This window comes from Neomonachus schauinslandi, chromosome 12, assembly GCF_002201575.2.
Source record: "Neomonachus schauinslandi chromosome 12, ASM220157v2, whole genome shotgun sequence".
NCBI classification, from domain to species: Eukaryota; Metazoa; Chordata; class Mammalia; order Carnivora; family Phocidae; genus Neomonachus; species Neomonachus schauinslandi.
In genome coordinates, this window is record NC_058414.1 from 55,629,774 (window position 1) to 55,655,410 (window position 25,637).

A 25,637-nucleotide genomic window follows, 5' to 3' on the forward strand; every position below is an offset into this window, starting at 1 on the left:
CAGATGGCCTGGCATATTACTGAATTCCACAATGCTGCATTTTTGGAGGCACTGTCATTCAAGATTGGCCGATTTAGTATCGCAGAAACTAAATACGCATAATCGACTCACTTCCCTCATTTCCACAGTCACAAGGACAACTGCATCTCGCCATAAGTTGTTGCTGAACTTGTCTGAGGTTGTGGTGTTCCGTGATGGATTTAGACCATCTTCGTAAAGTCATCATATAAATAAGCAATTTGTTTAAACACAACACACACACACACACACACACACACACAGTTTCCTTAGTTTATTAAGTACAATTCATTTCTTCCCTTCTGTCAACAGAAGACAGGGTAAATAGGTACTAAAGGCAAACAGGTACTAAAATTTTCTAACAATATCTATGGAACACACTTAGCTCTTTGATTTAAACAATTCCATCGAGCAAAATAATGGGCAGCACAACAGAGTGACCAATAGTGTGGACTCCGAACTAGCCCTGGATTCTTTCCAGCTCTATCACTCAGTCACTGCATGACCCTGACAAACACACGCTGCACCTGAACTCCCCTTTCCTCATTTGTAAATGGCGGTCATGATAGCGTTTACTTTATAAGATGGTGATGGGGATTAAAGACGATAATGCGGGGATAGCACTTAACCCCATGGATAGCATATAATAAATAGTAAGTGTTGCTGCCATAATAATAGTGATGGTGATAAAAGCAACACAAGAGGGTGAAAAGTGGTGGGGACTTGAAATACGGGCACCAGTTTCAGGAGAGTACTTTGGTCTCTTGCCAGAACAGCACTTGTTAATAACTGCGTGCAGGGTACAGGGTCTATGAGTGAGGGACTGACCGGAATCTGCTCAACAGTGGAAGGACAGCCTTAGCTGGGGGGCAACGAGCCCCACAATTAACATTTTACGTCCTATTAGATAGGCATCCCCCCCCAAAACACACACTTGGTCGGATACCCATCTGAGTGGGTCCCAGGGGGAATACCTCTTCACTGCCATGGGTTTTTTGGGGTTTTTTTTGGTCTTTTGGTATAAGTCCTTAATCTGCTATTACAATTCATTTTTTTCTCTTTTTTAAATGGACGTATAATTGACATTAATCTTACATGAGTTTTGGTGTCTACCGTAATGATTTGGTATCTGTATCCACTGCAAAATGATCACCACAATAAGTCTAGTGAACATCTGTCACGTTACATTGTTACAAAAGAAAAAAAATTTTTTTCACTGTTATGTTTATTGCTTTAGATTAAGTAAATGTGGTGCTCAGCTGGCTGCCACTTGACCAGATCAATTCCTCTGGCCTTCAGTCAGCCTGCAGTAAAGCAAGGCCTTCAACCTGATGGGAAGATTCCATTTAACATTGGCAGAATATACATTCCTTGCTTCAAAATGGAGAACTGACAAGGCTGCGGTGGGCATAAAATAAGCAGAAAGAAACTCATATAGTCACTATATTTATTTTTCATCTGTAAAGTGCTTCCTAAACCATCTGACAAAAGATCGCCATGCACTGTTTTTTTTTTAAAGATTTTATTTATTTGACAGAGAGAGAGATAGCGAGAGCAGGAACACAAACAGGGCGAGTGGGAGAGGGAGAAGCAGGCTTCCTGCTGAGCAGGGAGCCCAATGTGGGACTCGATCCCAGGACCCTGGGATCATGACCTGAGCCGAAGGCAGACGCTTGATGACTGAGCCACCCAGGTGCCCGCCATGCACTGAATTTCTTAAATGACTGGTGAGGCCCACCCAGAGGACATTAAAATAGTCATTCACAGCGGCCTAGTGACCCAGCACACACAGAACGATTGTTAGGGGCTGCTCGTGGGAGACTATATTTATATTAACTGTTAAAGACACAGGACCCCAGAGGTGAGGAATATTCTTTGTGACGGAATGTTTTCTTACTAATTTCTAACCTGATGCTAGGGGGAAAAAAAAAAAAACTTACAAAAATAGAAAGATCCAAGTGAATGTATCACATCTATGGATATCTGAAAACAAATAAAACCACATAGAAAGTCTTCAATGCTCAGAGCTACAAAGAACTCCAAAGATCACCTAGCCACCCACCATGCAGAATGACCAACTCCTCTCTGACTCTAAACTTCCTTGCCTGTGGTTTTTGGACCATGTTTCTCAGAGCATTTGCTGTCTCCTAAAGCAGTCCGCTCTGCCCCTAAACTCTGTTGCAGGGCACGAAGACCTCCTGTTCCCAAGTGGAAATTTCCCTCAGTGTCTCCTCACTGGCAAACAGAACTACCTCTCCGTTCATGTGGTGTTCAAATATGGAAAGGCAATCATGGCATCTTTGTTTACTCCTCTTTCCCAGACTGTCCTCAGCCATTTCTCAAACCCTCCCACTGTACTAAGACAGCAGGATGCAGGTTGAGTTCTGGCAGAATGGAATGCCATACGCCTCATACAACTGACTCCTGGACCACTACCTTTCCCGTTTCCACAGGCTTCTGCGGTATTCTTCTATTGAGTTAGATGGTGAGAGTATAGTTAGCACGTTTGGTACTGAAGCACACCTGTACTCTTAATCTACCTCAGCTCTACCGTTCAATGCGCTCCTTTTCTAGCAGTTTCTCGGTATCACGGAAGAATAAGGTCTGGGGGAAGACAGTTACGAATACCAAAGACATCACTTCTACAGAGGCAGTCTGGTAGAAGGGAAAGACATTTTGTAATAAGGCAAACGTGAACCAAAATCCTACTTCTACCACTTGGTTGCCATTTAGATTTTGGACAAATCCTCGGTTTCCACATCTGTAGGTGTGGATAATGCCTGTAATCTCGTGAGTGCTTTAAGGAAACAGTGAGAAAACATACTACCGTATAGTGCCCAAACCACTGTAGGACCCATTATTTTTCTTTCCCTCTTTTTTTTTTTTTTTTAAGATTTTATTTATTTGTCAGAGAGAGAGAGAGAGAGAGAGCACAAGCAGGGGAGCGGCAGGCAGAGGGAGAAGCATGTTCCCCGCTGAGCAAGAAGCCCGAAGCGGGGCTCGATCCCAGGACCCTGGGATCATGACCTGAGCTGAAGACAGATGCTTAACCGACTGAGCCACCCAGGCATCCCTTTCTTTCCCTCTTTTTAATGAAAAGCATATTTTGGTGAATTTTCTTTGAAATGATAACACACCTAAAATATCTCGGGTGGTTTGATCTTCTGTAATCTGCTTCCTCTAATTTTCAAACCTCACAAGATATCCATGGTTTTAAAATACTTTCTGATACTCTATCCAAATGGTTCTTTCACTTAGATACATTAGGTAATTTGATTAAATGGTCCTACTTATTTCCAGATAATTTACATAAATGCAAGTGCTCAGCCTATTCTTATGCTGAATTCTAAATTATGCTTGATAAATGATCTGGCTTTTCTTTAAATTCTGTATATCTTCTAGCTTTTAATCTATGAAAATGATGGCACCGTGACATGCTTGGTTTTTTATCCAATGCTTCCAGAAACTCAAAACAGTTCAGAAAATGATCCTTCAACAATTAAGACTCAACACAGGAAAAGAATCAAAAACAAAAGAATGCTAAATAATGGAATACAGTTTAATTTTGTTCTACTTTTAATCTTTTCATTTGTAAATGAGGCTTTCCCTCTCTGAAAATACCTTTAGGAAAGTATCATTAAACCTAACCTTGTTTTCTTTCCAAAGTAGAACATAAATGCCCCACTTCCAGAGGACCCTGGTCCTACCTAGTCCTTGCTCTCCTATCCTACAACTGCTCACCATATTCAGTCATTTCTATTTCAGCTAAGAATAGAACACTGTCTCATAAAACCTTCTTGTAACAGTAAGCAACAGCATGAATTCTATTCAGAACAAAATAACCAATCATAGAAAATAGTTACAGAATTTGAGACCCAAAAGTCAGGAGAACTACTTTAGGCCATTTAACAGATGAGGCAACTGAGGCCCAGAGAAGTTAACTGGCTGAGATAAAAATTCCACAGCTAGTCATAACAGAGTGGCTTAGAATGAATGCCTATCTTCTGACTCAGATGGTATAGAGGGTTAGCTCCATAAAGGCTTATTATTTACTGTGTTTCCTGCATTATGTTTCTCAAGAACTTTAGTTCCTGGGTGTCAACAGCTACTGGGGAAGTGAGGGAAAGATTTCCAAATACATTGAAAATCACTGACTTAAACAAAACTAACAGACTTCTCTGCTGCAGGACTTCTCAGGGCCTTTAATATTTACTATTCTTGTGTAAGTTCAAAGGGGACCATAGTCAGCAGTGTTTTCCAAACATTTTTAACCATGGAATTCTTTTGTTTTTAAAAGCATTTTATGGGCAAAGTGTTCCGTGAATATATTTGGAGAAATGTAAAAGTTAATATATGCAATGTAAATTCCTTAATGGCTTTTAAGTTTTGGTACATTTTGTTCTCTGCTTACTTATATGTGTGTCAACATATGCTCAAAGCCAGACACACGAACCAATGAAAATTATTTCAATGATATGCCATAAAAATCAAATTCCATTTATAATATATAAGAAGGACTTTTTCACCTATGATGGGTATATATTGGTTGTCCACCCTTTGATCTAATCTTCTACAAAACAGAGAGCATTGAGATGCATTTAACAAATTGAAGAAAAAGCAGGTAACACAGACTATGTTACAACATCAGTGGAATTCCTACATTTAGTTCGCCTGCCCTGGAATCATAGTCGACAGATTAGTCATACAGTCAAGAAAGTACCATACAAACGGTCCGTGGCCAGGTCAGGCCCACACGGGAAGAAAGGAAAGGTCAAGATGCTTTGAGTTTGACTGTATGGAAGTGAGAAAGCGCGCAAGCTCGCAGGACTGAGGACAAACCTGGGAAGTGTCTCCATTCCACGAGGCCTCTGAGTCACAGCCTGTGTGAAAGGGACTCCCAGAGATCCGTCAGTCTGCACGAGTGTATGTACTTGAAATCCACAGCAGTGAAACACAGCCGGTTAGGCTCCCTGTGGGATTCGAGGCCCTAAGCCCACGGGGCAAAAGCTGTTGTTGTTGAGTAAGTGCACCTGGACCTTTCTCGGAGCACAAATCGAGACCTCGTCTAGGCATGTGGCAGTCTCTGCAGCCAGCTTGGTGTAACAAAGCCTGAAAGGCAAAACATCTGGCCGCAGCCCATTTCAGACGGGCCACAAGGCTGAGCCCTCTGCGGGAGGACGGTATCCGTGGCCTGACTCTGCACGGCAACCTCTCTCTCTCTCTGCTGAGGGAGCAGCTTCTTCAGTGACAAAATTCAGGACAGCCCTGCTGCGGGGATGCATTAGCTTCTCATTCGTAAAAAGACAGTTCGTGGGTTTTTGTTTTGTTTTTTTTTAAAGATCTATTCATTTATTTGAGCAAGAGAGAGCACGAGCGGGAGGGGCAGAGGGAGAGAGAATCTCCAGCAGACTCCACACCGAGTGCAAGCCCAACGCAGCCTCACCACCTGAGCCGACACCAAGAGTCAGACGCTTAACTGACTGGGCCACCCAGGTGCCCCGACAGCTCGTGTTATTAAAAAGTTGTGCTCTTTTTTCAGGGATTTCCTCCCACAAAGCCTAAAATGCAATGCCCTGATTGCAACCGATCCTTTAATACTAGAGAACACACAAGGGCCTGCCTGAAGAGCTTTGGGTGGGGCAGGTAATCCTTCCCCTCTTACAGACTCATCCTATAATCGCATTGCAAACACTGACAAAGTTCTGACAGCAACTAGAACACGAGTTTGATTGAGGTTGGGATTTGTAAAGAACATGAAATGGTTTCCTCATAACCAACATGTTTTATGTTTGTGGGGTGTAAGGGAAACGGGAGCTGAAAGAATCAATAATGTCATGGGAGAAAAACACGGGGCCAGGAGAATAAAGCAGCAGAGCCAGTATCTTCCTTCCTCTCACTTCAAGCATTGCCCTCCCATTTTTTAAAAAATTTCTAAGGAGGGGAGCGGCAAAGGGAGAGGGAAAGTTTTAAGCAGGCTCCACACCCAACTTGGAGCCCGGCGCGGGGCTCGATCTCATGATCCCGAAATCATGACCTGAGCCGAAATCAAGAGTCTGCCACTTAACCGACTAAGCCACCGAGGCACCCCTTTGCCCTCCCATTTAAAACTTTTAAACCCATTTGCCCTTTTAAAAAAATGATAAATATACCACATTTTTTAAAAAGACAAGCAGTAAGAAGATAATAAGCACTTACAACTCCAGCCTCCATCACTAAAATGCTGGTGTAGATCCTTCCAGACTTTTTAGTACACCTCTATCTGCCAGATTTATATAGTTTATTTTTTCTGAACAGACAGGATCATACCTATACATTGTTTTGAGACCTGTATTTTTACTCAATGGTATGTTGTGAACATCTTTCTGTGTCTAGAAAAGTAGCCCTGGCCATCCCCTCCGTAAGGGCGGTGAGACACCAGACTGGGCCAGGCAGGTTGGGATTCAAGTCTCAGGTGGGCCACTTTCTACCACTTTCTTATTCAGGAAGCTCTTCAGCTTCTTCAAGCCTCAGCTTTCTTATCTGTGCAATGAAGATTACTATGATATCTGCTCCACACGTTGCTGCTAGAATGAAATGGAACAGTGCATATAAAGTGCTTAGTGAATACCTGACCTCATAGCTATGTGCTCCATATTTTTATTATTGTGCTGTTGATTATTCTATCACATAATTATATTGCATTATAAAATCCAATTTCCCTATTGTTGGGCATTTAGGTTATGTCCATTTAAAAAAAAAACAAAAACTTTCCATTTCGAAATCAGTATAGATTCACAGGAAGTTGCAAAAACAGTACAGAGAAGACCCGGGTACCCTATACCCAGTTTCCCACAGCGGTAACATCTTACAGAACTATGCTACAGTATCAAAACCAGGAAACTGACATTGGCCTAATCCACAGCTCTCCTGCAGATGTCACCAGTTTTATGTGCTCTCATTTGTGTGTATGTGTGTAAATATATTTTATTTGCAATTTTATCACATGTGTAGATTCATGGGACCACCACCATAATCAGGATACAGAACTTTCCGTTACCGTCAAGATCCCTCTTGCTACCGCTTCATAATCACACCCATATTTTTCCCCTTTCCCTGAGCCCTGGCAACCACTAATCTCTTCTCTGCTTCTATCATTTTATCACTTCAAAAGTATTACTAAGTGGAATCGTACACTACGCAACCTTTTGAAACTGGCTATTTTCACTCATCATAATGTCTTTGAGATCCACCCAAGCAGCTATGCATACGAGCATTTGTTCCTTTTTATTGCTGAGCTGTACTCCATTGTAGGGATGTCCCACAGTTTGTTTAATCATGCCCCTGTTGAAAGACATTTGGGTTGTTCCAATCTTTGGCTAATACAAATAAAGCTGCTCTGACATTGTATGTATAGGTTTCTGTGTAGACTCAGGTTCACATTTCTCTGGGATAAATGGCCTGGAATGCAAATGTTGAGTTCTGTGGCAAGTGATGTTTGGTTTTCTATAAAACTGCCAAACCATTGTCCAGAGTGCCTGTACTGTCCTGAATTGCCACCAGCAATATATGAGGGACCCAGTTTCTCCATGTCCTCGCCAGCATTTGTAACTTTGTGGAGCTCTGATAGGGGTACAGTAATACCTCATCCTGGCTTTAACTTGCAGTTCCCTAATGGCTAAGGATGTTGCACATCTATGACTAGTTTTGATGTGATAAACAATGCTGCAAGAGATATCTTTATTTGGATAAATTTTAAATTAATTTCTACGAACGAATTCTTCAAAGTGGAATTGCTGGGTAGGCAGATTTCTTTTTTTAAACTCAAAACATAACGTCATACTGCTCTCCAGAAAAGCACCAATCTATCCCGCCACCAGCAGCATGTGAGTTAAAGAATACCTAATGCTCTCACCATCTCCCCTAAGGGCTTAAAGAAGAAACTTCTTGTCAATACCCTCCCTACTACCAGGGAAATAAAATAAAAATTAGATTGCCCCAAATCCTAATAGAGCAGAAAATGAACCAACTAAGATGCCCGCTCCAAGGGCATCCCATACCCAGACATGCACCTGACATTTTCATCAAACACATCAGGAAGAAAGAAAACTCATTTACCTTTATGGGCAATATGACACAGGTCTTCTTGCATTTTAGAAAACTCCGACGAGGTTTCAGAGCCATCAGAGTAATTTTTCTCTTCTCCAAAATCTAACGTTGACAAATTAGGATTGGAGGAATGCAGTCTTATTGGGCCAGAGAAAGGTTTAGGGACCTGAAGTGACACCAAAGGGAGACATTTCTTTTCAGATGCAAATTGCTTAGACTTTTTTTTTTTTTTTAAAGATTTTATTTATTTATTTGAGAGAGAGAGAATGAAAGAGAGTACATGAGAGTGGGGAGGGTCAGAGGGAGAAGCAGACTCCCTGCCGAGCAGGGAGCCCGATGCGGGACTCGATCCAGGGACTCCAGGATCATGACCTGAGCCGAAGGCAGTCGCCCAACCAACTGAGCCACCCAGGCGCCCTGCTTAGACTATTTACTTGTTACTAAGATTAGAAAGTTGTAGAAGAACATTTTATAGGTAAATCTTTCTACTGAGTGATGACTTAAAAGAAAATAAATGAAAACCCAGGAAAGCACTTTCTCCAGCAACTTGCTCTGGCTTCTTGCGAAATAAAAATGGGTGAGAAATCACATATTCTTTTGCAAATGATAGAAGCATTAAAGCTCTAGGTTGAAAATGACAGCTAAAGCTGCCAGGCTCTTTCTCATTTCTACTCAATTCCTTCCTCCTGGCAATAATCATCCAGCATCTAGGTTGTTAACAGTGGATAGGTTTTATTTTTTTATTTTTATTTTATTTTATTTTTTTAAAGATTTTATTTATTTATTTGGAGAGAGAGAATGAGAGACAGAGAGCACGAGAGGGAAGAGGGCAGAGGGAGAAGCAGACCCCCTGCTGAACAGGGAGCCCGATGCGGGACTTGACCCCGGGACTCCAGGATCATGACCTGAGCCGAAGGCAGTCGCTTAACCAACTGAGCCACCCAGGTGCCCAACAGTGGATAGGTTTTAAAACGTTTCCTTAATTTGCCTCTGGTGCTTCTACAAAGCTAACGTCTCACATGTTTGTACACAAATCACTCTTTACTTGGAAAGTACTTCCATTCAACCCATAAAGTGCTTTGAACCAAAGAGTATGCAAGGGTATAGCAGATGACTTACCCATTAAGTCTCTGATTTATTTGACCCTAACAATGTCCTAATTTAATATGCAATGGCCGAGCTGCAAATCTTAGCCTCTGGCTTAGCTGTGTACCGGGGAAGTCAGTGGCTAATGTAGCTCAGTGAAACTCTGATGGGGGTTTGGGAGGTTGGACACAAGAGGCAAAAGAGAGTCTGCACAATGTCCCGTTTCCAGAGACTCCAGTGGGCTCAGAGGGATGATGAATCCACTGACTGGCAGCAGAAGAGGTGGGTCAGAGCACACACACAAGCAAGGAAGAGGGCAGGCGGGCTCAGCATTAAAGAAAGGGACACCGAAGTCCGAGAAACGGCTGCACTCCCTCCATCCTCATGCCATTTTCCCCTTACCCAATTCCATTACATGCTTACTGTAGTATCCAGAAAATCGAAGTCACTGAATTTCTCTCTGCACAGGGTATTTGTGAGAACGACTGTAGAAAATCCTATCGGGAGTCCCAGCAGCCCCCAGCATGTGGCACGGAGAGCAGAGGAAGCAATGGTTACCTGCAGCGTTCCTTTAGCATCTTTGCCAATAGCTCTGGACCGCCACCTCCTGTGTGATCTTTTTTCCTTTTTGGGACTTTCAAAAGCTCCACCCTTTGTTTCAAAACAGGAAAGAGAGCACAGAAAGTAAGGCCTACCAGACCAATTGGGGAAAACTGCACAGCAAAGTGACCACCTCCATCCCCTCGAATGTGGCTGAGGCAATCAAGACCGGACAATGTCCCACTGTTAGTGCGAGGCTGGGGAGGAGAGAGGGAAGCAGAAAAACACCGGAGTGCAAACAGCAGAGGGATCTGGCTGACCTGGATGGCGTTGATTGCAGGCGCCGAATATGTCCGATGCAGGACATCCATACTTTGGAGGAGATGGCTCATTTCCACCAGGTAGGCATGACAGTGTGCCAAGTCTGTGGGAGAAAAGCAAAAGGAAGATTCATAAGCCCTCATCTTGGCACCCAGCTTGCCCTAGGCAAGTGCCAGCGACTTTGTAAATTTATCTATACTACTTGATTTACATCTGTACGGAGATGAAATTTTACTTTCTTTTTTACAGAGGAGGCAGTACATTGTCACGGTGAAGGGCATGGATTTGGAGAATAAGACTGCCTCTGTTTGAACCCTTCCTGAACTCTGAATCTTGGGCAAATTATATCACTTCTCTGTGCCTTAGTTTTCTCATCTGGGAAAGGGAGAGAATCATACACCTGCCTTCATAGGACAGTTGTGAGTTGATAGAGGCAGCATGCTTTTAGAGTGCTGGTACTCTGTCAGCAGTAAGTAAATCAGCTATCATCACTATCATCATTATTTCTAATACTGTAATAACAGGGTGTCATTCTCTGCTTACAAGGACTCCAGACAAGTAAATGAATGAAACAAAGCTGAAGGTTGCATTGGTCTCTAAGGATACCTGTCGATCAGGGACCCACAGGAGATCGTGATGATCATCTGCACATTGACCCAAGAGGACCTAAGAGTTCTCATACCAGTTCCTTGGTCGCTAACTCAGAAGATAGTCCTTAATTTGTTGTTCACTGGATGATGGTGGCTGTTTCCACTAAGAAAGCAAGACCCAAATGGCTCTCAAACTTTGACATCATCAGAATCAACTGGAGAACTTGTTAAACCACAGATCACTGAGATCCACCCACAGTTTCTGATTTGGTCTATCTGAGAATTTGCGTTTCAAATAAGTTTGCAGGCCAGGCCAATGCTGCTGGCCCAGAGATGGCACTTCGAGGACTAGCTGTGCCAAAGCTGTGTGAGCTCAGTGAAGCTCCCTCGTGACATTTACTGGGAGGGCAAATCCATTATGGCCCCAAGTGTGATAGTATTTGCATTCAACAGGAGAAAATGTGCTTTTCAAGACCTGGCATCTTTCTCTCATCGTGGTTCTCAATCATGGCTCTGCTTTAAAATCAACTGGGGAAATTCTTTAAATTCCATATGTCCAAGTCCCATCTTGAGATAATTAAGTCAGAACATCCCCAATCCCACTGGTGACTTGTTTCGTTTTTTAGTTCCCTGGGTGGTTCTTAGCTAATTAGAGTTGAGAACACTGAGCTTCTTTATGGAAGAGTTCTCAATCCTGACTCCTTATCAGAGTCATTTGGGAAACTGTAGAAAATCAGTGATGCCAGGGCCCAAGTGCAGACCAATTTAAAGAAATTCTTGTGGAGAGTGGGTATTCTTGCCTTTTAAATGCTCTTCTAGTGATTCTAGTGTGCAGATAGGGTGGAGAACTCCTATTTCGTGGGGAGCTCCATTTGGTTCACCCACTCACCGTGAGCAATGACTCCCGATCTTGGATGTACACCGGAGTCAGTTTTAGCACTTAAAAAAAAAACTAGAGAGCTGTGTAGAGCCCACCCATGGAGACTGCAATTTAGGAGGTCCTCATGGAATTCAGACCTGGGTACTTAAAGAATATGAAAGGAAACCTGTCTGCATGCACACCCAGGTGAAGACGTGAAGCTCTGCAGGGAGAGCGTATTTTGTTCATCACCACTGCAAACTCAGTAAGCAAACTCTGAGTGGAAATGTGGAACAGTGACGGGGAAATTCACCTGAGGTGTAAATACTCAACGAGTGCCATCTAAGAGCCATGACAGAAAGTAGCAGAGGTTTCAAGTCATTTTACCTTTCGAGCATTTCTCCATGTCCTCTGAAGATTGTAACCATAATGGAACTCGTGTCTCACCAGCACAAGAAAATGATAAATTGCTTCCAGTTTGAATCGAGCTCTGCTTTGATATACTGCTACGCTGTTCCACAGATGACAAAAAGCACATTATAAATGAAAACAGAGCCCAGTGGGAACACGTTAGGGTAAAGGACAACAAAGTGAGCCAGTCGCTAATGGAAGCCGTCTGCCTGTAATGGGGAAGAAGCTTCTACAAAGCACTCCACTAGAGACCCTAAGCTCTGGCTGTCACCTCAGCCTGGCCATACCATGCTCTCATGCCTGGGGCTGCTGTCCTGAATTTCTTCTTCGGTCAAACGATAATCATACCAAAATCATGATAGAAATGTTGGGAAATTTCACAATCCTCTATGGCTATAAACATGCATACTGCATTTACAACCAGAAAAGAAAACCAAAGTCAAAATAGTCAAGGGAGGCTGCAGCATTCAGGGCCATTAAATTCCCCTGTATGAGCCGTTCATCAGTTACTGTCCCAGGGACAGCAGATGTTCCTCTGGTCCTGGTTCTGACCAACTGCACAAAGAAATTCCTCCCACGAGCTCTTCTTCCTTCACACGGAGCCCCCGGGTTGGGACACCCCCGCACAAAGCCACCCCCTTCTTTTAGACTCATAATTGGCAAGCTCTTACCTTCCTACTTGAAAGGGAGTCCAAGACCCCAGATGTGGAGTCTGTGACAGTGGATCCTGGGAAATAGTGGTTAACCTCGTGTGGAAACATGGCGATTTCATTCTGACGATACATTCTGTGGTGGCGGAGTTTGGATACCCACTCATCAAAGACTTCTTCTGACTTGACCTAAATTATATTAAAAAGAGGGAAACAAGAGCATCCCTCACTGAAAGGAGCAATTTCTTCATTCAATTGAGACACGCTCTCTTTACATGTTGGCACATGGAGAAATGTAGAAATACAAGTTTATTGACTTAGTTTACATTTGTGATCTACAGGAACAAGTTTGAGGAGGAAATGGAGAATAAAAATGGTCTTCATAAACTTCATTTAGGCTCTCAATGAAAGGGTCCAATTGTCATGCTATTATTAAGAAAGCAAAACATTACCACTCATATTGAACAACAAATAAATTAGAATTCATATTTACCTGCCTCAAAACATTCCCAAATTCACTTGTCCCCACTTTTCCTATTCTTACTGAAAATATTAGCACCATGTTTCTTTTTAAACTCTTTTATAATTCAGACTTTTCAGATCAATCTTCTCCGAACTGGAACAAATTTGTAAATTCTTCCCCAAATATTTAACCTTCTTAATCTTCTCTGACAAAGAACACATTGCTGAGGAATGTGAAGGTTATTTTAAAAAACTTTTCTCCTGCACTTGGAAATAGAAAAAAAAAAATGTGAAAAACTATTATTGGAGATTTCCAAGATTTTTCAAACACACCTACACCACCATAAATGAGTTATCTATCAGTGTCTACTTTCCATGAAGAAAAATGTTTATAACTAGCAACTTTTATTATAAAGTATTTCAAATGTTCACAAAAGTACTAAAAAGAATATAACAAGCACCTATGCACTAGATCTTTCTTCACAGTCCAGGTTTTGTATGTACGAGGCTGTATTAATACTTTCAAAGTGAAAAACAATAGATACCTATATATTAGAACAGAGACTCACGAAGTGGCAGCTTAAAATCACCCAACAGGATGCATGGTAGGTTACCTTCCGAGAAGAAAACTCCAGGTCAATCTGTTAAAATCTTTACTACCACCACTGCTGAAAGCAAGGATGTCTATAGCCATCACTCATTTAGGAAACATTAGGTCGGCTCTTAGGTCTGTTGTGTTGATTAGAAGTACATTCAGGACTTAAAACCCCTCCAGGTGCTACTGAATACATCATTTACAGGAAAAAGCAATACAAACTGACTTATATCTACTTATCTCCCCCTAAATTATGTCCTCGAAAGGTATTTCACTTCCCAGATGCGCTTATGGCGGGAACTTCACAGGAATCTTACATCACCCTTTGCACTGATCTGCTCTCAGAGGCCCTTAAAAATCGGCGCCCAAAACATTCCTCTTGACTCATTTTTTTATTGGTTAAATGAGGTAGAAGAATAAAAGCACTTTATTAAATAACCGTCCAGCATTCTGTTCCAACCCCACAAGTTGATATAGGACCGTGGGTGGACAGCCACTTAACCCCTTGGCTGCCCAGATTCCTCATCTATAAAATAAGACAATGGGACTGGATGACTGCCATTTAAAAACTGCCTGACTCTGAGGCTATTAACGAGGACCCGCAGACAACTGCTCATACCTACACTACTACTCACAGCTGACGTTCAAATGAATGAACAGGAAAGATGAACAGAACTTAAAGTAGATCAACACAGGGAAATATTAAACTGTTGTTTATCATGATATTAGTACATAGTGTTATTTTAAGGCACTATGGTTCCTCAAAAATTAGGAATTAATAATTACTTTTATTCTATTAACTAGAATAGCAGATGAACAAGAAACTATTATTTCCTGACCATGTCAAAACAGAACTAGGTTAAGTGGGGCACCTGGGTGGCTCAGTCGGTTAAGCATTGGTCTTCGGCTCACGTCATGATCCCAGGACCCTGGGATCAAGCCCCACATCAGGCTCCCTGTTGGCGGGGAACCTGCTTCTCCCTCTCCCTCTGCCTGCCACTTCCCCTGCTTGTACTCTCTCTCTCTGTCAAATAAATAAATAAAATCTTAATTAAAAAAAAACAGAACTAAGTAAGAGTCATTGGAAGTACATGGAGACACGACTGAAACTATTCTAGAGGAGACTGACCTTTGAAACGGGGTGGTTGGGCTATTCTTTCCTAATTTTTTTTGTTGTTGTTGTTATTGTCAACCAAGGAACATGTGGCAATGGGAGACATTTTTTGGCTGTTATAAGTGAAGGGAGTTTGTTACTGATATCTAGTGGGCAGAGGCCAGGGATGCCCTTCAACATCCTATAATGTACAGGACGGACCCCACATCAAAGAATTCTCCAGTTCACTATGTCAATAGTGTTGAGGATGAGAAACCCTGCTTTGCTTGGGGCTTAGGCTAGGAGACAGTATGGATTTGACCATCTTGTGCAGTCAGTCAAGCACACGTATGTGTTATGCATAGATTTGTGCAAGCACCGCACAGATGCTATGAGGAGAGCATGGGGCATCTTAAGACACGGAGCTCATCATCTCATGCTCCCATTTTCCCAACTCCCAGCCCCCATTCTCAATATTCCAAGTAATTTGCCTAAGTAAGAAAAGAGTCTTAACATCCTCTCAATTAATTCCTCACATTTGGGTACCACCTAATAATTATACACAAAAACTAAACTTATTGAGCTGACAGCAGTCTGGGCATCATGCCAAGTGTCTTCCATGCAGCGGTACCACATGGGCACTCTAATAATTCCTATTCTGGGGAAGGGTGGTGAGAAAACAGAGACTTTCAGGGATTAAAAAATTTGCCAAAAGGGGTGTCTGGGTGGCTCAGTCGTTAAGCGTCTGCCTTCGGCTCAGGTCATGATCCCGGGGTCCTGGAATCGAGCCCCGCGTTGGGCTCCCTGCTCGGCGGGGAGCCTGCTTCTCCCTCTCCCACTCCCCCTGCTTGTGTTCCCTCCCCCGCTGTCTCTCTCTATCAAATAAATAAATAAAACTTAAAAAAAAAAAAAATTTGCCAAAGGCCAGTAGCTAGTAAGTAGCCAGGTCAAGATTTGAACCAGATCTGGACCTCTGAAGCTCCTATATCATGCTTTTAACCATCTATACCATCTGCAGGGGAGAGGGCAGAAAGGAGGAGTAAGCCGCTTTCAGGGGTAGATTTGGAGGCCCATATTTTAGGAGAAAAGTTCTTGACATTCACTGTAGTATGAGAATTTTAATGGAATCCCTATAAAATTAGCTAAAAGGGTAAGACTAAATATTAAATATTGTATTTCAGGGAACCTATTTTAACCTATGGTAAATGGTTCTTCACTAAAGGTGGCACAGTCTAGGGGAAGGAGGGGTTATTTGGAAACATGAAGTTTTTTTTACCACTGACTGTTGTCACAATCACGGTATGTGGGAGGGGTGGTCCTTAGGGGGTGGGCGACAAGGATGCTAAACCTTTAGCAGTGTGTGAGATGGTCCATCCAAATATCAATAGCATCTGTTAGAAATACTTTCATAAGGAAGATCTTCTACACATTGGTTGGATCTTTTGAGATAATCAAAGGGCATCACCAATCCCTTTGCAACCTAAAGAAACCATGCGACAGGAGATGGCGCCCGGGAAGCAGCCTCACCTTCAGATGGTAGATGTGCTCCTCGGTATCCAGATCTATGCATTTTGATGACTTCTTTACGGACATCACCGAGAGCCCAACATCAATGCAGCCGTGCAGCTTCTCTCTCTCGATCTGCAGAGGCGTAAGAAGAGGGCCGCTTGAGGTCCAGGGTATTAACAACAGTAGTAACATCCCTGACGCTCCTCTCCTGTAGCCTCCCCTTCAACATCCACGAATACAAACATAGGAACTACGACTTACCAAGCATTTAGTGTGAAAGGGTACTGAATTAAGTGATGTCCACCCATTATCTGTTTTGGTCTAAGAGTGGTTAAGTAACAAGCGGTTAAGGCAATCAGAAGTGATTTAAAAAGAGGCGTAAGGGCAGGAAGCTAAGACAAGCCACCGTGGTTCAGGCATTATGCCAGGTTTTCTACATGCAACCCAACAAGATGAGCACTCTACCAGTCAACGGAAGCAAGAAAGGAAGAGGGAAGCGCTGGGTGAGAGGAGGACCCGTACAAGGGGCAGGACGAACAGTCATTCCAGCCCTTATGGGCTGTCTCCCTAGTGTTAAAGCAATAGAGAATTTTCTATCACCATCAAGGGCCTTCCCCACCAAACCCCTCGGTCACTGTAACAGTGGGAGTGATACCTCTCCTATGTTTTATTCCTGTTATCTTGCTGGGAAAATGTCAGCCCAACCCTAAGACCTGAACAGACCCCTGGATACTCAGGAGCGAACTGAGCCCACCCAGAACCCAGGCCTGGGACAGTGTGGAGTAGGCACCTCTGGTCCACGTGAAGGAACTATTACCCCCTTCGGTTTCCAGTTCAGAGAAATACAATCCCCAAATGTGTACAATCTCTTCCAGGAGCTGACAACAATTAGCCCTTCAGAATTCCTTAGTAACATATTTGATTAAGAAGAAGACTTACATCGGTTTGGCTCTTGGCATATTTCAAGATTCCTTTGTCCAGATAGAAAAATCTCTGTAGGGAAGAAAGTATAATTCACTAAGACACCCCATTTAGACATCTTCCTTTCCCTCGGTCCCAATTTTCAACTTCAAATTAAATATACATGCCTACAAACCATGTACTGAGTGCGTGCAAATAAAGGTGAAGCAAAGACCAGCGTCTTACCTTGTGCCAGCCTTTTAAGGGCCATTTCCTCTTTTTCAGCAAAAATCCTTCCTGAATGGGAGGCTCTTGGGTGTAACTCATCTCTCCTCTCAGCCCTTCCACCACTTCCCAGCTGTCCTGTGCCAATAAAACAGTTCGTGCTAAATGGCTACCTTCACAAATAATAACAACAGTCAGAGACACTTCATCCTACTGGTAAATCCATCCAAGATGGTGAGCTTGGCTAGGTTTGTTGGCGAGAAGAAGTTAAAATTTAATTTTCTTTTTTTTTTAAAAAAGATTTTATTTATTCATTTGTCAGAGAGAGAGAGAGCATGAGCAGCGAGCAGAGGCAGAGGGAGAAGCAGGCTCCCTGCCGAGCAAGGTACCCGATGTGGGACTCGATCCCAGGACTCTGGGATCATGGGACTCGATCCCAGGACTCCGGGATCATAACCTGAGCAGAAGGCAGATGCCTAACCGACAGAGCCACCCAGGCGTCCCTAAAATTTAATTTTCATACAGGTCCTGGACTTCATGGATTTAATGCTGTAATTTAATGGCATCAAGTTTGATTTTTTTTTCAAAATGCCTCTCCTAGAAGGGAGTGTTTCTCTCTCTTTAGTGCTTAAACATGGCTAATGGTAAAGCTTTTACTGTCAGTTCTATTTTTGTCCCCTTTGACATCATCACACAGTTACTGTTTGCTCACCACTAGACTTCAATCTGAATTTTAACCAAAACCTACAGCCATCAGGTGAGAATATGGGAAAATTCTTAAGAACTGGCCGAAAAGTATGAGACTGAATGCAAGCTGGTAAACATGACAACATGGTCAAAATAATGATTCAGTTGCAAGTTAATCTCTTTAAATTCTAGATATTTAAATATTGGAAATCCTGAAGCATTAAAAAGGTGCTTTTGAAACAAGTATTTTCTTCCTCTTTTTCCAGAAATGTTGTCCGCCACACCCTTCTTTTGTTTCAAAAACTTTTGGGGGGAAGACAATTATTGCTGTACTGAGCTGTTTGTAATTTTGAGGAGGTACAAACTGTTATTACGATTAATCCTCTGTTGTTGGCTATCTAGTAGTGTTAACTCATTGATTGAAAAAGGATTTAAAAGGGAATACAAAAGAAAAACACTAAAAATTCTGAAAATTTATTTTTAAGTGCTTGAAAATGCACAAAGCATTGCAAAATTACCCCAAGATAGACCAAAATTGGCAATACCCATTTTAGAGGCTGAGATAATGGATTTTTATTTTACTAATGGATTAATATACATGAAATGCACAAACCTTAAAAGTACAACCTGATGAATTTATACACCTATCCCATCAGTAACTACCATCCAGATCAGAGAGAAACATTTCCAACATAGGATAATTAAGTTTTGACAAACATGTCCTTCCCCACGCCCTCTAGCTTTTTTGAGATATTACTGGCATATAACATATATGAGTTTAAGGTATACAATGTGATGATTTGATACACCTCCATTCTGCACGCCTCCCTGCCATCACTACCGCTTTTTTGTGTGTGTGGTGATAACACTTAAGATCTACCTTCTTAACAACTTTCCAAGAATATAATATGGCATACAGTCACCATGCTGTACATTAGATCCCCCAGAACTTACTCTTCTTATAGCTGGGAGTTTGTATAATTTGACTAGCATTTCACCATTCCCACCCATTCCCACCCCCAGGAGACACCATTCTACTCTCTCTTTCCTTGAGTTCAGCTTTTTTAGATTCTGCATATAAGTAACAACATACGGTATTTGTCTTTCTCTGATTTATTTCACTTAGCCTAATGTCCTCAATGTCTATCCATGTTGTTGCAAAAGGCAGGATTTCCTTCTTTTTTGTGGCTGAATGATAGTCCCCTCTGTGTGCATCACGTTCTCTTTACCCATTCATCCACTGACGGACACTTAGGTTGTTTCCTTGTCTTGGCTGCTGTGAATAAAGTTGCAATGAACGTGGGGTGCAAATATCTCTCCAAGAGACAAATGTGTCCTTTTGGCCAAGATTTTGTGTTGACTAACTTGCTTTTAGTTGAATCTCCAGACTACAGGCGAGGATTACAGGTAGAGGCCAGAGGAATTGGGAGATGGACAGTAAGTCTGGGCCAGCACCAGGGAGCAGAAGCAGTTTGATTCAAGCCCCAGGAAACAGTCTCAAGGAAGGGCATGGAACCACAGGGGTCGTGGGTGCTCTGGCTCAGTTTCTGTGTTGTCAAGTCCAATACATGGGAAACACGTGGTAACGAGAACACCTCTGTACTTTAGCCACTGAACTCTTTATGTGACAATCCTGACGGACCTGCCTTATGTCCGATTGCACTTTACTATGAATATAGTTAAAAGTACATTCCAGACTTTTGAAATGCTGTAGTAGTATGCCAAGATCCGGAGTTGTAAAAGGGAATTCTTCAATGGAAAAAAGCAAAGATTATATTTAGCTCTTAAACTGGAGGACTTTTTCAGAAAGGCAACAATGTCAAATGAGATTTCTTTATAGCACTATCAATTATTCAGAGTCACTTAATTACACCCAGACAATACCTGGAGAATGCATATTATTAAGTGATGGGAAGCCATACGCACAGGCACACACACTCATGACCTCTGTCCACATGTACTTCAGCTTAGAAAGCCATTCCGCAAAATTTAACGTGTCCTACCTGTCACAATTTTAATGAATTCTTAAGGTCAAGTTAAAAATTCCACCTCCTCCAGGAAGCCTTCTTCAAAGGAAAGTACTATTTCATCCTAGAAACTCCATCAGCACTCCATCTTACATTTCCAATGGGTTACCACTTACTTATGATATTATATGTGAGACTTTATCATCCCTACTAGACAACAGACTCCTTGAGGGTGTAAAGTGTCTAGTTCACTTCTGATTTCTTCACAATGCTTAACCTGCTGTCCTGTGAATACTATACATCTGATTGGCTAACAGATAAACTTGGTCTTAGAATAAGACTGCAAACAGATTTATGTTCTTGGAATATTATAAATCAGCATGCATTTGAAATGTGCCCCGTGTCTTTGGGCCAAATGACTATTTACAAGTTAAATACAGCACATTCATATTTGTGAAAGAGGGTATATGTGTGTATTATCATTGTTAAATGGAAATCTATGGCTCAAAATCTTTTGGAAAGTACTCTAAGGGGATCAAGTCCTTTCAATTTAAGATACCCAAGCAGAAGGCAACATGCAGTGATAATACTAGACAATCACGTGTGTCTGCTCAATACATTCAATTGTGCAGAATGCAAATGCCAAGAGGGATTAGATGTTAATTGCATACTTCACAAAACTGAAAAAAAAAAAAAACGGAATGAGATCATATCTGTAGTTTAAAGAAAAACAAGAATTAAATTTCAAAAATGTTTCAAGGATTCATGTTGGAACTACATCTCTCCTGAATTTTTGAGACACAATACATTCCTGCCAATGAGCCAAGGTGGAGGGCTCATTTGTTGGCATTTAAAGGAAATAAGCCAGAAAGGGTTTGCATTTATGCCAAACAAAATATCATCTTTTTTCCTCACTTTATTTTCTACCTGGGCTCAGAACTTAAAACTCTTACCAGATTGGAAAAGCCAGATTTGAAGTATTTAAGAAAGTGAAGACTCTGCTTGACTGAGGAAGAAATCTCTGCAGCCAACTCGTTTTATGGGCTTGCCATCCAAATCCTCCCCTTCCAACTTCCCTGTCTGTCACTGTCCTTGAGTCACTCGGCTGAAACCTGAGAGCCAGCGTTCTCTGCGGGGGCAGTACTCTCCCTCCGGGGCTGCAAAATGGTGGGGGTACTTTTAGTTGTCACGGTTCCTGCGATCTAATGGCTGGGATCCAGGGATGGTAAATGTCCCCCAATGCCTTTGTCTTAGACAATGAAAAGTTGTCCCACTTCCCATGAGACTTTCCAAAGTTCCAGTGGACTTTTTTGTAGGTGAAACCTGTTTATAATTTCTTGAGCACAGAATTTGATTCTTTCACATCCATACCAAAGTTTTTCTGCATGGTTTTTATACACGTTGAATTCTTGCTATTGCGACTCTTGGATAACTGAGGGAAGGCTATATATCCTTCTGTTTGGGACCTTAACAAGCATCACCCGCCATTCTGGAGAATCGTGTTGCTGAAGGCCGTGTCACTTGCGGTATTTGAGTTATTAGCACAACAAACCCATGTGGGTCTGCATTAGTAGCTGTCACATTTTACATATAGGTGTATCTGACCACATCATTATATCTTCTGGTATAATCATATGTGGGCTTCTACACATTAAAATAAATATTTTAACATTAACCACTTTCTTTGAGTTTTCCTTTATATTACAGGAAAGCATTATGGTGATATTTTCAAAATTATTATTCATTATAAATTATTAATGAATTTCATTTGAGGAGAGTAAAGGGGTCATTAAAATATTGGTCACAATAAAGGGATATTGTTTTGGTGGGATTAAGAACCACTGCTGTACCTGACACAAATTTTTTTTTTTTTTTTAAAGATTTTATTTATTTATTTGACAGAGAGAGAGATAGCTAGAGCAGGAACACAAGCAGAGGGAGAGTCAGGCTTCCTGCTGAGCAGGGAGCCCGATGTGGGACTCGATCCCAGGACCCCAGGATCATGACCTGAGCCGAAGGCAGACGCTTAACGACTGAGCCACCCAGGCGCCCCTGACACAAATTCTATGAGAAGAAATGTTATGTCTTCATGGTGTAGTGAGATCCCTTTGGAACTGTGAGGGCTTAATTAATTAATTAATTTCTCATAAGTAAGTACTGTTGGTTTCATCCTCAAAATGTTTACCTTCTATGTCCCTTCCTCTCTGTTCCCCAGCCACTATCTTGACCCAAGCTCTCATCCAACCTGGTTTCCCAAGACTCTCCACTTCCATAATCATTTATGGGGCCCCATTATGCCTTACCCTCCATGTAGTATACAAATGAATATAATGTAATACTTATCTGCATTTTCACTTCTGTAGTTTATTTATATTGTTAGAGCCTCCCAGAATCTTCTCTTAATCTTTTCCACCCGTGCAAACCCTTCAAAATTTTAAGTTCAGTTTCTGAAATTTTCCTAAATTATCTAAACCACATCAATTGTGTATTCCTATAAATATAGCAGTATTACTGTCGGGGCATCTGGGTGGCTCACTCGGTGAAGCATCTGCCTTCGGCTTGGGTCATGATCCCAGGGTCCTGGGATCAAGCCCCTCATCGGGCTTCCTGCTCAGCGGGGAGTCTGCTTCTCCCTCTCCCTCTGCTTGTGCACTCGCTCTTTCTCTCTCTTAAATAAATAAAATCTTTAAAAAATTTATAGTAGTATTACTGTCTATTATCAAATAACTTAGTGTTTAATTAATTCATGAATTTTTCCCACTTTTATCCCCAGGACTTTGGTCTTTTCTCCCCAAAACAGTTGTAGGGATCATCTTTTCAACTTGCTTAGAACCCCAGCAATGAACTATATATATATATTATTTTTATATTTGTTATACATATGATATATATGCTATACACTAGATATAGATATAGATATAAATATCAAATAAAAGAATTTTCCCAGGTTTATTAACTGTTGGGGTTTCAACCCAAGAAAATGGATTAAGTTCTCAAACCCAATAAATGGTGCTAGGTAGATGGTTAACAAGGAAGTATTAAGTCGTATCCATACTTCTATACAGTCTGCAATTTAAAACACAAAAGGGTAGTGCCTCAGGAAATACTATCCAAGGGGGCCTGCTGAAAGAGCCTACAAATGGAACAATATAAACAATAATAACATAAAATAATTGGAGAACAGTTTCTAGCTCCATGAAAGCACGAATCTTTTCTGCCTTGCTCATTACTTAATAGGGCACAGTAGGTATGCAGAAATATGTTGAACAAATAAATGAAACACAATAACTAAATTTATTAAGCATGCACTATCTGCCAGGTAGTGTGCTAATAAACACTACTTACAATATGGCACTTAATCCTTGCACCATCCTGTGAGGTTGGATTAGTATCCTTATTTTTGGAATGTGGAAACTTCTGGGAATTTTTGGAATGAGGACGAGAGCATTAGATAACTTCACCAATGCCATAAAGCTACCAAGAAGTAAAGCCACCTGACTTCGGAACCTGCATTTTTATTCATTCTGCTACATATTATAATATAATGCATATTCTGCTATAATTTAAATATATAAATTCTGATGATAAACCAGAGTAAATGCCAAGCAGTGGCCAAGATCCTGAAGCAGTTTGAAGGAGTTAGGGAACATTGCCCTACGGGTAGAGACACGCAAGGTCTAGGGTCCTGCTCAGAGCTACCATGCTTCCTATCCTGTAGTCCCACTGAACTAGGGCAGGAAATCAGCCTGGGCATTTTAACACTGCCAATTCTTTGCTCATTCGCTTTTTTATATTTGGAATGTCTGCCCCATCTACTTCTCAACCTGTGAATTCTCATTTGCCCCAAACCTTCTCCTTGGGGCACAAATTCTCTCCCTCATCAGCACTTCCACAAGCCTCACTCAAACGAGTCTCTCTCTGAGTCAGAACGTGGTTCCGTGAGGCCAGAGACAGGGTCCTCTATGTAGTAATCTCACTACTTCGGACTTAGGGGCCCTGAATAAAATACGCACTGAATGAACTACTCTGAGGAGCAAGGGGGTATGAAAAGGGCCCAAAAGAGTCCTCAGGGTGAGGGATTTTAATCATGTGTGCTGAAATGGGGTGAACTGGTACTCAGGACAGAAAAAAACAAAGATGCCGCCTTCTCTTGGCTCAAGGGACCAGGGGTCCTGAAATAGCTGTTTGTGTTCCATACACCCGGTGACCAAGGAGCGGGACATGCACCTTGAGCCGAATGTTCTAAGATACAGTACAGGGTGGACTTGGGCCCCCGGGGAAGATCAAGGCCCTGCTGACTTAGCCCAACACGGCTGGCCGGGCTGATAAGCTGCCCTGAGGCTGTCAGGCTGAAAGCTCACCGCGAATATAAGATGGAGAGAGAAATGTGACAGCATCTGGGGAAAGCGGCTTCTTAAGGTCTTCGCTTCAGTTTTAACTGAACACAGTCTGGCACTGTCGTCCGGCATTAAATTCAGTCTGTTCTACTGAATGTCAAAAGAGGGCCAAATATAGAAAGCTGCTTTGTGGTTGGAAAGGCAGCTAAGCATTTATCCATGCTCATGAGCTGGCACAGTTCATTTCCATATTGCTGAGTGCACAAGTTGAAAGCGTCCCCCCCCCCAGCACAGCTGTTTCCACAGTGAACGTCTCCTCTGCAACTTTCAAATGCTGGATTCTCAGCGCTGTCCCCTGCAGTGATGTCAGAAATAGAAAAGGACTTCCATTCTTCCTGCAGCTGAAGAGTGTTGTGATTGCCTCTATCTGGCCTGAATGTGGAGTGGGTTGCTCTGATTATTTATCTAATCTGCTTCTCAGGTTTTTAAAATTCACAAGACAATAATACCTAGCATTAAATCACATGGAGCATAATTTAACATGCCTTTAATGACTTTAAAGGCATTTCTGATCTTTTTTTAAGATTTTATTTATTTGAGAGCGAGAGAGCATGATGGGGGGGGTTGGCGGGCAGAGGGACAAGCAGACCTCCCTGCTGAGCACAGGGCCCAATGTAGGGCTCAATCCCAGACCCCTGGGATCATGACCTGAGCAGAAGGCAGATGCTTAACCGACTGAGCCACCCAGGGACCCCAGCATTTCTGATTTTCTAAAGCCTCAGAATCATCAATATCATCTTTTATGATTATACTATGAACATATGGAAATACTTGTCAATAGATTCCCAGTTAATATAATGACAGCTTTAACTGATGCCATACCAATTCTGTACTTATATTTAGTCACTGAGAGTTGCAATTGTTACACCAAACCTATAAATGCCACCATGCTCGGGCCATGCAGCCCATTAGAGGGGTGGGGGCAGGGTGGTCATAGCTGCTACCGTGGTAGTGACAACAGCAATACAAGTAACAAGTAGTACTTCCTGACGATCTTCTACGTGCCCCCAGTGACTCGGTAATGAAGGTGTACGTAGTCCGCCCAACATCACCCGCCCTGCAGTGGTCGGCCCCATCTGTGGGCTGCAGACCACACACACAACCTCTCTGCTCAAGATCACCTACGAGTATACTAGAGTCCCCCGAAGGCTGCCTGCTGCCCTGCCCGTCCGGCTCCTCACCCCCAGCCCTGCTCTCTCCCCAGGCACAGTCAGTCTGCCTGGCAGCACGTTCCTGCACGTA

The 25,637-nt window shown here is 42.2% G+C and overlaps 1 protein-coding gene across 4 annotated transcripts in view; it reads right to left on the minus strand.

Moving 5' to 3' along the window:
- OSBPL3 (oxysterol binding protein like 3) overlaps nt 1-25,637 on the minus strand; it is an 85,430-nt gene that overhangs the window by 47,580 nt on the left and 12,213 nt on the right. For 2 of the 4 annotated variants that reach the window (XM_021689657.1, XM_021689656.1), the window contains exons 2-9: nt 17,366-17,482; nt 17,159-17,212; nt 16,238-16,351; nt 12,582-12,749; nt 11,887-12,010; nt 10,050-10,153; nt 9,748-9,840; nt 8,113-8,269 (exon numbers count right to left, since the gene is read on the minus strand). In XM_021689657.1, the coding sequence (XP_021545332.1) occupies nt 8,113-8,269; nt 9,748-9,840; nt 10,050-10,153; nt 11,887-12,010; nt 12,582-12,749; nt 16,238-16,351; nt 17,159-17,212; nt 17,366-17,482 (931 nt within the window). The remainder of the gene's footprint in view (nt 1-8,112; nt 8,270-9,747; nt 9,841-10,049; nt 10,154-11,886; nt 12,011-12,581; nt 12,750-16,237; nt 16,352-17,158; nt 17,213-17,365; nt 17,483-25,637) is intronic. The other 2 variants (XM_021689659.1, XM_021689658.1) reach the window with 1 other exon arrangement.